Source organism: Bos javanicus, chromosome 8, assembly GCF_032452875.1.
Source record: "Bos javanicus breed banteng chromosome 8, ARS-OSU_banteng_1.0, whole genome shotgun sequence".
NCBI lineage: Eukaryota > Metazoa > Chordata > Mammalia > Artiodactyla > Bovidae > Bos > Bos javanicus.
Genome location: NC_083875.1, coordinates 46,820,735 through 46,838,276, shown reverse-complemented (window position 1 = coordinate 46,838,276; position 17,542 = coordinate 46,820,735). Strand labels below are relative to the sequence as shown.

Sequence of the window (17,542 nt, the reverse complement as noted above, 5' to 3'; positions counted from 1 at the left end):
ACACTGGCTTTGGCACAGACAGACCTGGACCCTATCCTGCTATGGCTGTGTGATCTGGGGCAGGCTGAGTCATCTTGCTGGTTCTCAGCAGCTGTGTCTTTAAAATGGAGATGGCCACATGGATCATATAAAATTATAATAGGATTTGGAGATAACATGGCCATAGTATCGTCAGCATAGATACTAAATGGGCATTATTATTATTTCATGCCTGAGGATCTCATTGACAAGTAATTTTCCATACTATATATTATAGCACCACATAAATAACTGACCAATCATCCAAGAATTGAATACTGAGCCTCTTAGTATAATGTCCATCAGGCCCTTGCATTTTATAGACAGATATAAACTCATTGATCAACTGTCTAGGGCTATGCTTTCACTGCTGACTACTCATAAGTTTTTATATTTTCAGTCAAAACTCAAAACTGAATATCACTTGTATGTGGAATCTAGAATACAACACAAATCAACATATCTATGAAACAGTAACAGACTCACAGATATAGAGAACAGACTTGCGGTTGCCAAGGAACGGCAGCAGGTTGGGGAGCAGAGGGAAGGAGTGGGAGTTTGGGAGTAGCAGAGGCAAACTGTTATATACAGGATGGATAAACACCAGCATCCTACTGGATAGCACAGGCAACTGTATACAATATCCTGTGACAAACCATAGTGGAAAAGAATATGAAAAAGAATCTATGTATCTTTCTCTACATATATATGTATGACTGAGTACTTGGCTGTACAGAAGAAATTAACACAACATTGTAAATCAACTGTACTTCAATAAAATTTTTTTAAAAGTAATTAGATATTAAAAAGTAAACAAATAAATATGTAGTCATGACTAAAAAGAAAAACAGAAAACCTCGAGACTGAGATGCATGTATTTCTTTAGCTAAGTTACAAAGTAAGTTTTATCAGGGGGCCATTTGTTGCCTTTGTTCCAAGGATGAGGGATTTCATTGTCTTTCTGCTTATATGGTGTCTCCTGCTTATATCCCTATTGATTCGGGCTCCTTGTTCCATAACCCAAGAAGACAAATATTACACTTCTATTTCTTTTTTTTTGTATGAGGCTACTTGACATATTTTCAAAACAAGACCATAAGATTATCAAGGAACTTAAGTTCTACTGGAATTTGTCCAGAGAATGCAGGGCAGTCATGGGGGTGCTTGGAGTATGAGACTCTCACAGGAGTTCCCATCGTAACCTCATTTAGAACTTGGAACCAGGCAGGAATTCTTCTGTTGTCCCAGGGTCCCATGCCATTTCTAAAGAAAAGAACTGATTAAAAATTTCTTCAGATTAGAATTTATTTGGTGATAGGGCCCTTGTGTATGAAAGAATCTGAAAGAATACCCTTATCTGGTTCTCTTAGTCATTCACATCAAAACTTAAGGAGAAAAGCTTCTCACTTCAAAGTGCAGTGGGAAAAAAAAGAATATTATAATTGCTATATCCTTCACAGAACACAGACTGGAGCCAGAAGACCTATTACAAAATATAGTGTTGCCACCTGGGATCCCTGTGACCACAGGTATGTTACCTGTGGATGCCTCACTTCCCTTAACCCTAAAATGAGAATGAAAATAAGACTCAACTCATTAAGCTGTTGGGACAATTAAATTAGTTAATAACATCAAACATAGAATAGTATATAGATGAGTATTTAAGAGTTAGCTATTTATAAGTATCATTATTATTTCTATCCCAAAGATCCTGTGAGGCTCCATGTTAAGGGAGAGTGTGGAAATAAACTGGCAGAATGATTCTTTTCCCAGTCTTTGGAGGGAAATGTAGGTTAAAATCCAGGCTCCATCATTTACCTGCTCTGTGACTTTGGGAATGTTTTAAAAAAAAAAAACCCTCTAAATCCCAGTTTCTTCATCTGCAGTGAGTATCTCCTCATTGGGTCACTGTAAGAATTCAGTGAGATTATACATGCAAGGTATCTAGCAAGGTGCTTGGTATATAAGAACTGCCCAATAAGTGTTGGATAAAATAGTTGTCATTATTCATCTACTGGGTCTTCTGGCTCAATGCCAACACATTCACCCAGTGCTCAGTAAATGCTTGCAAATGGTCTTTGAGTTTCAGAAACTCCTTTTGAAAAGAGATCTATGGGTAAACATTAAAAAAAATGATCATTGATGAGTCCATTCTTCAAAATATTTAAATAAAATACACCAGTCATCATCCTCAGTGCCTGGCTAGGGAAACCTTGATGGCAAGTCATTCAGCTGGTGACTGGTGATCAAGGCTAAAAGAGATTGGAACTCTGAGTCTCTGCTGTTTACTCTCCTTTGTCCAATGTTTCTAACGAAAGGTTCTTAAATCACTTGAGTCTCAAATTCAGTGGCTACTGTGCATGCCATGAGTCACTGCACATTTGGATAGAATGATGGTGAATGTTATCTATTTTTCCAAGACCCATTAATTTTCTAAGAAATCTTAGACTACTAGGCTAATATTATGCTCAGCAAGAGATCACCCATTAATGTGTCCAAACTTATTTTATGACAGAATATTGTCGCAAACTTGTGAATGACTTCCTGCTCGCCAAAATGACAAATGAATGGAATTAATTAAAAATATAAACCATTTCACACCCTTTTCATCTCCTAGCAATTTTTATTGTGAGTAGCTGAGTTCGTAGAAAGGCAAGAGACATGAGAGATATTCTGAGAGACCGAGAAACTTTTTGACAACTAAGCTGTCCGTTTTCAGCTGTTATGAAGCAAATAGGTTGCCTTTATCCTCTCCCAAAAGTTGCTTAATGACATACTTGACAGACAAGAGGCCCATTTGGATCAAAATTGAACGTGACATCATTGATAATTACTGATATGCTTTTTTATAATGGGGGTGGTTTAAAAACCTGGGATTTATGCTCTATAGCTTTCAGAGTCTCATCTTACAGAACACTCTTTAGAGTTTATGTGTATGGAAAGCAAATAAATCCTATTTCACAAGTGCAAGATTAAAAATGAAACATGCATGCCTAGTAGCCAAGATATGGAAGCAACCTAAGTGCCCATCAATAGATTAATGGATGAAGGAGATGTGTATACAAAATGGAATACTACTCAGTCATATAAAAGAATAAAATAATGCTATATGTGACAACATGGATGGACCTGGAGGATATTATACTAAGTGAAATAAAACAGAAAAATACCATATGATTTCACCTGTATGTGGAATCTAAAAAAAATGAATAAACCTAACAAAACAGAAACCAATTTATAGATACACAGAACTAACAGGTGGTTGTCACAGGGGAGAGGTAGGAGAATGAGTGAAATAGGTGAGGGAGATTAAGAGGTACAAACTTTCAGTTACAAAACAAATAAGTCATGGGGATGAAATGCAGAGTGTAGAGTGCAGGCTAAGTCACTTCAGTCATGTCTGACTCTGCAACCCTAGGGACTGTAGCCACCCAGGCTCCTCTGTCCATGGGATGGGATTCTCCAGGCAAGAATACTGGAGTGGGTTGCCTATCCCTTCTCCAGGGGATCTTCCTGACCTGTGTCTGTTGCACCTCCTGAATTGGTAGGCAGATTCTTTACCACTAGCACCACCTGGGAAGTACAGTGTACAGAACACAGTAAATAATACTGTAATATGTATGTATAGTGGCAGATGGTAACTAGACTTACGTTGGTGATCATTTTCTAATATAAAAAATATCAAATCACTATGTTGTGCAACAGGAAATCACATAGTGTTGCAGGTCAATTATACTTCAAAAAACAAACTCATAGAAAAGGAAACTAGATTTGCAGTCACCAGAGGTGGGGTTTGGAAGGGAGGGGGAGTTGGGTGAAGGTAGTCAAACCTAGGCAGTGTATTAATAGGCAAAGTCATCACTGCCACCAAAGGTTACGGTCTCTCCACTGGTCATGTACGAATGTGACAGTAGGACCATAAAGAAGCCAGAGTGCCAAAGAATTGATGCTTTTGAACTGTGGCTCTGGAGAAGACTCTGGAAGAGTCCCTTGGATACCAAAGAGCAAAATGGTCAATCCTTAAGGGCGACTTTCACTTTCACTTTCAAAGGCAATCAACCCTGAATATTCACTGCAAGGACTGATGCTGAAGCTGAAGCTCCAATACTTTGGCCACCTGATGCAAACAGCTGACTCAGTGGAAAAGACCCTGATGTTGGGAACGATTGAAGGCAAAAGGAGAAGGGGGTGACAGAGGATGAGATGGTTGGATGGCATCACCAATTCAATGGCCATGAACTTGGGCAAACTCTAAGAGATGGTGAGGGACATGGAGGCCTGGCATACTGCAGTCCATGGGGTCTCAAAGAGTTGGACATGACTTGGTGAATAAACACACACATGGTTAAAAGGTACAAACTTCAGTTACAAGATAAAGTACTAGGAATGTAATGCACAGCATAGGTATAATTAGTGCTGTTGCTATGTTACACAGGAAAGTTAAAACAGTAAATCCTAAGTGTTTACATCACAAGGAAAAAATTTTTTTTCTTTACCTGTTATTTTGATTCGATATGAGATGATGAGTGTTTACTAACCTTACTGCGGTAATCATTTCATGATACATACGTAAGTCAAATCATTACACTATACACCTTAAACTGATATAGTACTGTATGTGAACTACACCTCAATGACAAAAAAAAAAAAACAAATTAAAACCCATGACAGTACTATGCATCTTCAGGTATGTTATCTTCAATATAATTTCTCTTTTATTATACAATATTCAGAGCTGACTCATTTGAAAAGACCCTGATGCTGGGAAAGATTGAGGGTAGGAGGAGAAGGGGATGACAGAGGATGAGATGGTTGGATGGCATCACCGACTCAATGGACATGGGTTTGGGTGAACTCCAGGAGTTGGTGATGGACAGGGAGGCCTGGCGTGCTGCAGCTCATGGGTTCGCAATAGGACATGACTGAGCGACTAAACTGAACTGAACTGATTCAGTAAAGAACCACATGTAGGTAGGTTATTGATTATTTCATGTTGACAACGAAGATGAAAATCTTCAAAAATAACATGTAACCTATGATATATTAGAGCTTTTTAAATGTGAGTTCAAAAGGTTCTACTTTTCAGTGTTTTCTTAAAAAAAAAAAAGTTACCAATGCATAACTTACATTTTCTGCAACAGAATTTGTGGAAAAGGAAAAAAGATTTTCATATGCTTATTCCCAATTTTCAGGATTTATAGTGGAAAACCAAAGGCTTTCCATAAAGCTTATATTTTAAAACAGGCTAATGCAGAGTCACAAAACAATTTAAACACACTCTAGTCTATTACCCATTTTTTTCATAAAGTCAAAATTAGAAGAAATCTGCAGAAGCTTAAAAAAGAAAACATTAAGTTATGGTATCAGACAATATGGTTTTAGTCATAAAACATTGGTAAGCCAAGAATGCAGCTTCTCGGTGAAGTTAAAGCATATTAAAGTCATCTTCATTACAAGCATGGCCCCAAATAACACTTCAGCTCTCTTTGGCAGTGAGGCAAAAGTTTTTCAAATAAGGAATGGAAATTTTCCTGAGCGTAGAGCTAAGTTATATATCACGATATTGTATAATGTTGCTGGATAGCAATATTGCCATTCTGTTAAGAGTAATGGAATAAGTACCAAAGTGCTCGTGTAGTGGGGCAACTGGCTTGCAAAAACACATCTATCTGTGTACTCTTTTAATTTGTTCACAGTAGGAATAGATGAATTTGAAGTTGAGGAGTATTCCTTAAGACTGCCAAAGTATTTTAGGTCAAGTCGTAAATTTTCCCTGAAGTTCTCTGCCAAGATTATGCTGAGGACCAAGAAGAGAATCCTTCAAATGGTTCCAAAATTAAACTTTATAATCTATTATGGAAAAAATAAGTAAAAGTATATTTCCCTATCTTGGCTCGATTCCAAAGGCTTACTACCATATAGCAGGCATGCTGGCTGTAAGCTGGGCCTGAAACCCAGGGCAGAGTGTGAATGCTGGGACACCACGAGCATTTTTCAGAGGATTCCCACTGTCTCTAGGGAAGCATGAATCTTTCAGGTCTGACTTCCATGGTGGTGACCTCTGGAAGTACAAAGGTATCATCCTATTCTGATGGGAAGGTCCAGTGAGGCTCAAGTCTTTTGAGTTGGATGTGCTTGGGTCCACATCCTGACTCTGAATTGCGCTAGGCATGTTACTCCATGCCTCTGTGTCTCCTACTTCCACATCTGTAAAATGTTTGTAATAACCACCTCCGGGATGGTTGGTTGTCATGATGGTTACAAACAATGACAATAAATGTACTAGACAGGCACCACGATACGCCACCTATGGGTCACAAACCATGGCGGCATAGGAAGCTATCGTGTAACCGTTTCACTAGGTATCGCTTCACACTTCTCACTGGGAACCATTCCTAATACAGAAATACAATATGCTATGCTGCTAAAGTTTCCTAATACCCAAACATTCTGTAACTTCTAAAGGTTTGGTTTTGCTTTTTATTAAGTAAGTTCCAGGATGCATCCTAACTACCACAGATTCAGCCCAGTTTCCTACATCCTCTACATTTACAATAGGAATAAAATTTCACACATTTTGAAGCAGATACAAATGTTATCAAGCCACTCATTGGAGGGTTCTTGGGTTATGCCAGTTGAAGAAATCTGTGTGTTCTTGGGACTTCCCTGGTGGTCCAGTGGTTAAGAATCCACCTTGCTTTGATCCCTGGTCAGGGAACTAAGATTCCACATACTGTGGGGCAGTTAAGACTGTGACAGAACTAGAGAAACCCGCGCACAGCAATGAAAGATCCTGCATGCTGCAACGAAGGCCTGATGCAGCCAAAAATAAATAAATAATTTTTCTTTTTTTTAGAAAAAGAAATATTCTTGAGGTTTCCAAATTGTCAAAGTGGAAACTGGGTCTAGTGTAGGGCTAGTGAGGAAGTCCTGCTCTCTTCTGAACCTTCTTTCTTGACTAATCCTTTCCTCTCTATAAACAAGCACAAGTCTTCCTAAGAAACAAAAACTGTTTCATCACAAGTTTCTTCGGAGGTATGGTTAAACCTCTTTCTAAGAAAGAGGGAACATTGAACTTCTTTGCTGAGAACTTCACTGTCAACATTCTCCCTTCATTCTTCTACCAGGGCATGTAGGGTCTGTCCTGAGCACTTTACTGACACTGCACTCGTGCGAGCACCTAGCTGTCATTTTCAACAGACAAGTCGTAGAGCACCCACCTCTCTGCTTCCCTGGGCCCTGTTGGTCACCTCCTCCTTTTGACACTACAAAGTCCTTTGGCTTCTGTGGCCCTGTATTTTCTTAATTCTCCTCCTCTATGTCTAGAGTTCCTTCTGTTTCCTTTTTTCCACCATCTCCTTCCTATGCCTGATCCTTAAACATGAATTTAAGGCTCCACCTTCAGCTTCCTGCTATCTTCACTTTCTACATTCTCTTTGGGGGAATCTTGTCTATACTCAAGGTTTCAACCACCATCTTTATACTGAAGATTCCCACAGCCATAGTGGGAATAGTCCTACTCAGACTGTACCTGACTTTCAGCTTCTTACATCAAAGTCCTGCTCAACACCTCCACCTGGATGTTTCCCAGGTAACTCAGAATTGAACACACATTCTTCTACTCTAATACAATTTTTCCTTTTGAAATTCTTCAACTGTTGACACCCTCAAACATATGTCTGCCCAAACTAGAAATCTGGAAGTCACTCTCCACCTGACTCATTACTCCCACCCAATCAATAAGCAAGTCCTGCCAGATTAGTCCCTGTTCTGATGCTTTATTTACTCTCCCTTTTACCCCTACTCCCTTTTTCCTATTTCAAGCCTCATCATCTCTTAGCTGGACCACTGCATAGTTCCCTATCTAGCCTTCCCATTATCAACTTGTCTTCCTCAAATCAACCCTTTTCTCAGCTACTGAACTGGAGAGCAGGCTGCATCACAGTGCTTCTTGTCTACAGGATAATGAACAGGCAGGTCCAGAGGTGCAGTAGTAAACAATCATGGCAAAGTCACACAAATGGTTCCTTCAGTGGGATCTCGCCAACACATTATACTTCTTTACTCTTGCCCAAATGTAACTCAGATCTCTAGACTTCCTGCTGATTCTAGGAGCTAACTGATACCCTTCCAATAAACTTCTTTTGTGCTTAATTTAACAGTCTACTTATGCTGTTTGCAATGAAGATCCTGGGCTAGTATACAATTCCTTTTGGTCTCTACCATAATTACAGATTTGTGTTTGCTCCTGTTGGTCTAAGGTGACCGCAAATGGCAGGGATCATGACTGTGAATGCATTCCATATACTATCTGTACTCCAATAACCAACATAGTGCCTGATGGATAGTGGGTATGCAAATATGTGTTGACATAATGAATAGTCTTTAGAAGTGTTTTCTGTAAAACATATGATTCATTCATGATACTATGAAATTATGGCATGATACCACTTGTTTTATTTTATTCATAAACTCAGAACCCTCCCTAAAAACACAGATAAATGTCTCACAAGGTAGAAAAAGCAAATATCTTTGCAGATGTCATTGAATTTCTCCATAAGTCACATCAATATGGAAGATTCCTTTCTTCAAGGAACAGACAAATATCCCTGTATGCTTTTACCCATCAGGGTGGGTACTATTAATGTCTCCCACGTGAGTTCCTTAGAAACAACAGCTCTCAATAGCTAGTCCAAAGTTTGATCATCTTTTGCCAAAAATACTTTTTAGACCATCAGTGTCACTCTCAAGGTTGCACTGTGATTGTTTGTGATGGCAGAGGATCAGAGGACTCAGGCAGTCCTGATGGGTAAATAATCCACGGGCTATTTGTCCATTGGTATGTCAGGATGAAACAGATCATGTATTGGTGAGGCAAACTGAAATACTGCTTCACTGTTATATTTGGAAATTGCAACAGAAGACTCCAAAGTCTTTGAAGTCTTATGGTAGGAAGGATTATTAAACACAACCTCTTTCTTCACAGGGGAAAATGTCAAGAACTTTTTTTTTTTTTTTAATTGATCTCAATAAGGGCTTTAGAGATTGATTAAATTCAAAATGTTTGTTGATACCACACATTTTCAGGTGCTGTGGGAAGTATGTGATCCCTGTTCTCAAAGCATAACTCAGATGAGGTGAAGAAGTGGGGACTTCAATAAGGAGACACTAAGAAGAAGATTTACAAGGTGGAAAGTGAAGAGAGCCATGGGAAGGGGAAACAAAGAGGAAAGGGAGAGGTTTATTTACTTGGGAAACTCAAGGACTGTTTCAAAAAAGAGCCATACATTAAAGCACAAATAGATTTAAATAGGCCAGGATGGAGCCAGGGAATGAAAAAGCAGGATAACAGGGATGTAGAGAACAGCACAAATAGAGCAAGGAGGCGAGAAATTAAAGAGCTCATTGAGTGAACAGCATGTTGGGAATTAACGGGAGGGAGGAGTAAAAATATAATTGAGGGTAAATTACAAAGGACCCTGAGTGCCAAGCTAGGCAGTTTGTACTTTTTTCTATTGGCAATTGGTAATCATTAAAGCATCCTTAGTAACAGCACGTTCCTTCTTTCTACATCTGGCTGGGGAGAGGAAGGAGGAGTTGGCCATTCTTCTGGTCACTGTCCTCAACCCTGGCCACGTATCAGAATCACCTGGGGAGTTTGTTCATCTATTAATGTCTGTTTGTTAACAGTGCCAGGTCTGGCCCTGTATGTGGTCAAGTAAATCAGAATCTCTTGTGGTAGAGCCTGCGTATGACTATTTTTAAAGAAAAATTTAGGTGATTTTAATGTCCAGTCAGAGCTGAGAACCGTTGGCATAGGTGTAAGAATTTCTCTATAAATTTCTATTTTTGTCAGGAGTGCTTTGTTGATATTAGGTATGACATTATGCTTTATTTAATTAGGTATGTCCTAAAGGATATGATAGGCTTCCCAGGTGGCTCAGTGATAAAGAATCCACCTGCCAATGCAGGAGACACAAGAGATGCAGGCTCAATCCCTGGGTCCAGAAGATCCCTGAAGTAGGAAATAGCAACCCACTCCAGTGTTCTTGCCTGGAAAATTCCTTGGACAAAGGAAACTAGCAGGCTACAGTCCATGGGGTTGCAAAGAGTTGGACAAGACTAAGCAGCTGAACACACACACACAATGGATATGATAGAAATTTCTGATATACTGTGAAAGTTCTTTGCTCTTAAATAACTTCCTCATTTATCACCAGTACCATCTTCTCTCTCTAGGTATTTCACATACATACCTACATATGTATAAAATTAAACATATAATCAAACACTCCAAGAGCCTAGATCTGAATGCATGAATACACTTATATGACTGAGTTGATTAAGACACACACAAGAGAAATTGAGGGAGAGTGGTGGGATAATTGGCAGAGGTGAAAATCAGGGTTGACCAACCAAAATGCTCAGTTCAGTTCAGTTTAGTCACTCAGTTGCATTCGACTCTGTGACCCCATGGACTGCAGTATGCCAGGCTTCCCTGTCTATCACCAACTCCTGGAGCTTGCTCAAACTTATGTCCATCGAGTCGGTGATGCCATGTCAAAATGCCCAAGACACATTCAACTATCTGCTGATCTTATGCATCGAGATACTCACCACTTCTATGAACATAAATGCATTTTAATAAACGTCTTAAAAATCAAATGCTATTTAATAAGACAGAATTAGGACTGTTACTGAGATGACCTACCAAAAAGGGTCTGTTATTTTAAGAACCAGGATTTTTTATGAATACCGTATCCCAAAATGCAAGTCATAAAACATGGGGGTTGCTTGCATGCTAAGAGATTTGAAGATGACAATAAAACCAGAAAGTCCTATGACAAGAGATTACTTTTTCCTCCCAATATATTGTGACCAGAGCTGACTTCTGTGATTATGAGAAAGTAAACATCCCAAATCCAGGACACCCTGTTAGGGATTAGGCCAGGAACTGGGAGGCAACTTCCCATTCAGCAATCTAATCTGAGTAGAGAAGACCCAGACTGGGTGTTGGCCTTGATAGGAAGAAGGCTGGCTAGACAGCCTATTTCAGAGAAGTGAGTCATGGTAGGGAGGAGTAGGCAGAGATTACCAGTCCAGGTAGGTTAAGTCCCAAGTGGAGGAGCCATGTAAGACAACCTGGGAACTCAGATTGATATGGAGGCCAAGGGTTAGGGACATGCCCCAAAACTGAGAGGTTGAGAGCTCAGGGGCCTCCTAGAAGGCACCAGCAGCATCAATATGGAGCCTGATTAATGCTGAGCCTTTCTGGGCCCCAGTGTGCTCCTCCATAAAATGAGGAGGTTGTACTGGGTGAACTCTATGGCTCAGCCCTAGGATCTAGGATGGTGGGCAGAGCCAGGGCAGAACTAAGGCCATGCTTAGGCACAGCTCACAAGAGCCAGGTTCGACTGGACATCAGTAGTAGCCTGGGTGGGCCCAGGAATCCCTTGTGGCACTGCAGGAAGAATGTGGCCTGGGGTCGACTGTTTCTCCAAGAGGCATACAGGGAACACCCCAGACTTGTGCTGCTCCCAGCCTTTTCACAACGTGGGGGCTGTGCTTCAGCAGAGAGGGTGTCAAGAGAACAACCAGCAGAGGTGATGCAGGTTCAAGCAGGTCTAGAGGGTGGGAATGGCCTGGATGAACTCAGGGTGATGTCAGAGTGGGAAGCTGAGCCATTCCCCCAGCATCAGGAAAAGAGCTATAACCTGCAGAAAGGGAGGACTGATCCTTCTCCTTCAGGAAGGTCTTTGGGATCCTGACCAGACTTTGGCTTTAGCTGGGCCTCAAGAAATATCCGGCAGGATTTATCACTATTAATAATAACTAGCACATGACTGAGTAAAGAACTGAAACTCAGCTGACCAAGTGACTGTAAGTGTCCTTAAGAGAGAAGTAAGGGGTTTGGTGAAGAAAGGAGGGTGACAGGAAGAGAAACAGGCATGTACTTACATTGAGATTCCAGCACACTCTACCACCACCCCACCACCCTACTCTCACCCCCTTGGTTATGGCAAACGTCTAGCTGGCCAGCCTGCCTCAGATACTATCACTTGCTCCAAGGTACAAATACTACCCAAATTCTTCCTGTATTAGGCATCCTCCAACCTTGACCCCCACTGTTGTAGGAAAAAACCACCTCTACAACAAGTGTTTTGAATTTCCTTTTTTACCTCCTCATAACCTGGCATATGTCCACATCTGCCTTACTCTCTGGGGTGCTTTAGTGCCCCAAACTTCTAATAAAGGAGTAGTACCTGAATTTGGATTTTATTCTCTTCCTCCTGCAGTTCCTCCAATGACTTCCTCACAGAGCCAGCTTAAAGATACTAAACCCAGGTGCCCAAAAATCAGAACAAAGCCAAAATCCATCCAATGACTAATGTGAATCATGACTATTCTGATGTGAGGCCAACTTTACAGTCTCCAAGAATCCTCAGCCGAAGGGCTTCAGCCCCCACAGCTGGCACTGGGTAAGTGGAACTGACAATCTTGATTTCTGCTGAGGACGACTGTTAAAGGGGTTCCAATATTCTCTGAACTGTGAATAAATAAAGATTTTTTGAGATAATGAATGAATGAAGATTTTTATAAGATAAAATAGATTTCTTCTTTCCAGGATTTAATTCAAACCTAAAACTTAGAAGCAATTTCAAAGTTTGATTCTGATACAATCTCACTTGCCTTGACAAGTGAGAGAAAATGAAAATATTCTACCAAAAACATGGAGGTAAATCAAGAAAACAAGGCCACATTGCCAAAACTGAAAAGTAGATGAGACTAGGTCTGCTCAGCTACTCTAGTGCCATCCTCTGTTCCCCGGTGGCGCCCTCCATGGTGGAGCGCAATCAAGTCAACACATTGCCTCGTCAAAACTCATCCATTCTGTGAGTGGAGATCAAGCATATTTCAAAATGGCCATGAGCTAGGGACACTGGAATTGTAACTGGAAAGGCTTAGAGACCAAATACACTAAATAAATCAAAGGCGTGGACCTCACATACGATTTTGGGCAGTTGGGAGGTATTTTGAGACAACTCCTGGTGTGAATCTCCTGTCCTAAAAAGGCAAAGGCATTAGTCGCTCTGTGGTGTCTGACTCTTTGCGACCCCATGGACTGCAGCTCACCAGGCTTCTCTGTCCGTGGGATTCCCTAGGCAAGAATACTGGAGTAGGTTGCCATTCCCTTCTCCAGGGTATCTTCCCGACCCAGGAATCAAACCCAGGTCTCCTGTATTGTAGGCAGATTCTTTACCAACTGAGCTATCAGGGAATGAAATTCTAATTGGCAGATTTGTTTCTCCACTTAACCCTCTTCACTGGGCTTTAGCATTGATTGCTCCACCATAAATTAACCTACTGACCAAGGACATCAAAGAAAGTGCTATTTGCATTCCAAATTCTTGTGGGCATAAGTCACTGAAACTTACAGCTTTCTATGATACCATGCAACACACAGAGGTGGATGGAACTAGTTTCAAAGGGTTTTTACAGCCAGAGGAAGTAAATTTGCAGAAAGGCTGGCAAAAACAGCTTGCCAAATTTCAGCTTGGAACAATTTCATTATCTTTAATTTACCAACCTGGCAATGGGTTTATAATAGAAATTCTTAGTGATGGCTTCTCAGGAGGCAACCACAGCAGCTGGCACACACCTACCTCACTGCACCTCTGGAGTGGACTGCTACGTCCAAGTTCTGGCCACTGAAAAACACGATCTGTAAGGACAGAAGCCTAATGGGCCTGCTCCCATAGTAATGCTCAGAGGCGACTGAATTACCTTCCCCCAGCCAAGCCAGGAGTCCCAGCCTTGAGCCAGAAAGCAGTGACTGTTAGATGATAGAAAGAAAGCAAAGAGGAAAGCAACAGTGCCGTCATTATATGCTGTAAACCGCAATCACCTTTCCCTATAAGCATCTTCCTGTTTTCCTGGAGGGGCACTGTTTAACTGCCACTGGTGCAGAGGTGCCAGCTCAGCAGAGAGCACTTCCTGTGGGTCTGGACAGCAGTCAAGTGTGGCGGGATGTGGCCTGCCCACTGACCCAGGAGCAGGCTACCAGGGGGCCACCATCCTGACAGAGGCCTGGCAATTGGGGGCATAGGACTGAGGCTCCTGGATTAAGGGGTGATGCTGATTTCCTTTTCTCAGCGCCAGACTAGGGTGAAGCAAAAGGGGTGTCTAGGGCACACGATTGAAGGAGGTTTTCACTCTCAGGGTCATGCAAGTGGCTCTTTTACGCTGGTCCTAGCCCTGTGCAGAGCCACCAGTAGAGGTAGGGGGTTGTGTAAGGTCAGTGGTTCAAAGTGTGATCTCCTGACCAGCAACATCACCTGAGTACTTACTAGGTAAGCAAATTCTCAGCACCCTTCCAGACCCACAGACTCTGAAACTCAGAGGTGGGGCCCAGCAATCTGTGTTTTAATACCACCCCCACCCCAGATAATTCTGATGCAGCTAAAGCACTGTGCTAGAGAATAATGCTCTCCAAAGACCCTGTGTGGCCCAGGCCATTGTTCGACATGCTTCACACACAATCAGAACAGGGAAAGGAGTAGGGTGATGAGATGAAAGAGATTTCCCTAAGGCAATCAGCAAGGTGGGAATGCCTCAAATAATAAATCAGGAATTGATTTTTTTCCAGCTATCCTTAAGTATTTGGTACTGAAGACTTAGCAAGTGTTGGCAATAAATAACGTTTACTACTGAGTAGTTTCCTCCTGTTTTTTCCCTGATCAAGTCAGTTCAGAGTTGGCCACTGACTGATTACCTTGGTACATGGGCCAGTCGTCTGAACATTCTAAGACTGAGATTCCCTCCTCTGGAAACTGGGGTTAACATCACCTCCCTGCCAACATCAGAGAAGCTAAAATATGCAAAGCTTAGGAGAAGCCTGAGGCAGAAAAGCTGTGATGACAGTTTATACACCCTGAGCAGGGGTTCTGGGCCCCCACCTTCTCCAGCAAGGTTAGATAATCTGGGGGCCTGAAGACAACTGAGAGGGGAAGGAGATTATGCTCTTTTTTATGCTGCGGTGTTTTTTAAAGGAGGCTATTTTCCAGTCCTGGTGACCTGGGACATCAGGCTTCTGAATGGGGTGGCACAAGCAAAAGAAAGGAAAGAAGTAGAAAAAAAAAAAAATATATATATATATATATATATATTTACTAAATAAATAAAGGGCAAAAAACTGTATCACATTTAAGATCCCACATTTAAACTTTGTCACTAGAACCCAAACAGTATGAGCGCTGAGGCAACGACCAATGCAAGCCAGCTGAGTGACCTCAGACACTCAGCCATAGACTTGGTTTCCTCTTTTGCCAAGTGCTGAATATAATCAACAATAATATGAGGATGATGTCATGCAACAAAACGCTGTCAAGCACAATACAAATGTGAGGTTCACACTGAGGTCCCATCACAGAGGAACAGCACCACCGTTTCTGCAGGGTGAAAGGAAAACATCTCACCCAACTTGCCCAGCTCATAAAGGTGTCTACTGAGGACGAGAGAGCCTGTCGACCTGCAGAGGGCACATAGCTGGTGGGAGACAAGCATCAGCTGTGTCCCCTTTCTCCCTTTCATTAGGGAGTAGAGGGGAGGGGCGAAATCTCAGCGCTTCTCGCCAAGGGCCAGGTAAACAAAGGACGCCCCACCCAACCCCCATCTCGTTATTGGCCATTCATGCAGCACAGCTGAGAACTGGAAAGATGATCCATGACACACTTTTTCTCCCGAGAGTATGTAACTCCAAGATGATAACATTATCCATGCGAAAGGGCTTCCCTTGTGGCTCCGCTGGTAAAGAATCCGCCTGCAACGCGGGAGACCTGGGTTTGATCCCTGGGTTGGGAAAATCCCCTGGAGAAGGGAAAGGCTACTCACTCCAGTATTCTGGTCTAGAGAATTCCATGGACTATATAGTTCATGGGGTCACAAAGAGTCGGATACGATTGAGCAACTTTCACTTTCACGCAAAAGAGCCACCCAGCCAAAAAAGTTCAGGTTGGGCCCCTGTGCACGAGCCCCTTACCTTCCTCATTCAAAATCCACGGCAGGAACTCGAACACCGAGTCAAAGCCGCAGGTGTTCTCCTCGAAGGTGCAGGACCCAGCGGGCAGGTCCAGGGCACCGGCAAGCTGCAGGGCTGTGGGTACAAAGCGGGTTTCAATTCGGGCTGGGTCTCGGGAGCGTTGGCAGCAACTCAGGGCACCCCGGGGAACTACCTGGTGAAAGTGGAGGAAGGCGTCCGAGATGGGGCGGGAGAGGGATGAGCTACTGCCGCCCCCGCCCCTGGAGCTTCCACTGCAGGACCTGTGCGCAGCCGCTGGGCTGGGGAGGGACGTTAACGGCCGCTGAGACGCTATCCGTAGGCACCCTTAGATGGCCCAGCCCAGGACCGCAAGCTGGACTACCAAGGCTGCAGGATTGGGAGAGGGTTACGAGAACGCCCCGCGGGGATAGCCCCCGGGTCCAGGCCTTACCTTGCACTGCCAGGAGGACGCTCCTGAGCAGCATTGTCGGGAAGGAGGACTGGACAGAGGAGCGAACCGCCAGCCCGCCGGGACAGGCTGCTCCGGGTGGAAGGAGCGTGGGAAGCAGGGGCAACTCGAACCGGGGGGGGGGAGAAATCAGAGGCAAAGCGCACTTGAAGCTGCCCAACTTTGCAACGCGGCTCGGGAGCTGAATGGAATGCTGAAGGTGCCTGAACTGGGAGCGGCGCTTGCTGAGCTGCAGCCGCGAGGCAGCTCGCGTCCCAAGTGAAGCCGGCCGCACAGCTGGTCCTGCGCGAGGATGGGGCTGGGCGGGGAGGAGACAACTGCACACTTTTGAAAAGCCAGCCAGGACTGGCTGGGACAGGAGAGGTCGGGAGGCAGTGACACGGTTCGGATTCTTAACGCTTGGGACCAAAGTCAGCCGCTGGAGAGGGCAGGCGTCCCAGGAGCCCCTCGGGATGAGTTGGGGCTGGAGGCGCCCCGCCCCTCCCATCCGCAGTGGGAACCAGCTTATTTCTGGGTACAGCCTCTCTCTATCTGGAATGCCAGTCCTGCAGCGCTGGCCATAATTTTAACCTTTTTTCCTCAGGATGGAAAAGGATGGAATTCTCTTAGGAAAACCTAGAGGAAAATTTGGAAAGTTTTGTTGCGTGGAATAAGGTTTATATCCATCGAGGAGTTCAGCATTTATGGCCCATTAATGCTAACCTTGGAATACCCACCCCCCATACACACACTTTTATTTAGCCGTGGAATGTCTGGCATGCCTGGTGCTCAGCATTGCCTCGGTCCCTAAAATGGGGGCATTCCTCCTCTCCAAAGAGCCATGATAAATTAGTAGAAAGTTTCTAAATTGGGACGTGAGAGTTGGGAGTAGTGATGTTAGGGAGGGGGTTACTCCCTCCCTAATACCCATTGGCTACACATTTCCCTTAAGCACTAAGTGGGTCTTTAAAAATATTTTCTTCCAGCAAAGAAAGTGGTGATGGTGGGATGAGGGTCTTCTTAATGCTGTTTATAAT

The 17,542-nt window shown here is 43.1% G+C and overlaps 1 protein-coding gene across 4 annotated transcripts in view; it reads right to left on the bottom strand.

The window, feature by feature from the left end:
- Positions 1–16,965, bottom strand: part of MAMDC2 (MAM domain containing 2) — a 163,256-nt gene extending 146,291 nt beyond the window's left edge. Inside the window, exons 1-2 of one of the 4 annotated variants that reach the window (XR_009738049.1) lie at positions 16,509–16,965; positions 16,058–16,171 (exon numbers count right to left, since the gene is read on the bottom strand). Coding sequence is in view for 2 of the 4 variants with exons in the window: in XM_061425523.1 (XP_061281507.1) it covers positions 16,058–16,171; positions 16,509–16,542 (148 nt within the window). In the remaining 2 variants the exon portion in view is untranslated. The remainder of the gene's footprint in view (positions 1–16,057; positions 16,172–16,508) is intronic. The other 3 variants (XR_009738050.1, XM_061425523.1, XM_061425522.1) reach the window with 3 other exon arrangements.
- Between the last annotated feature and the right edge of the window lie 577 nt (positions 16,966–17,542).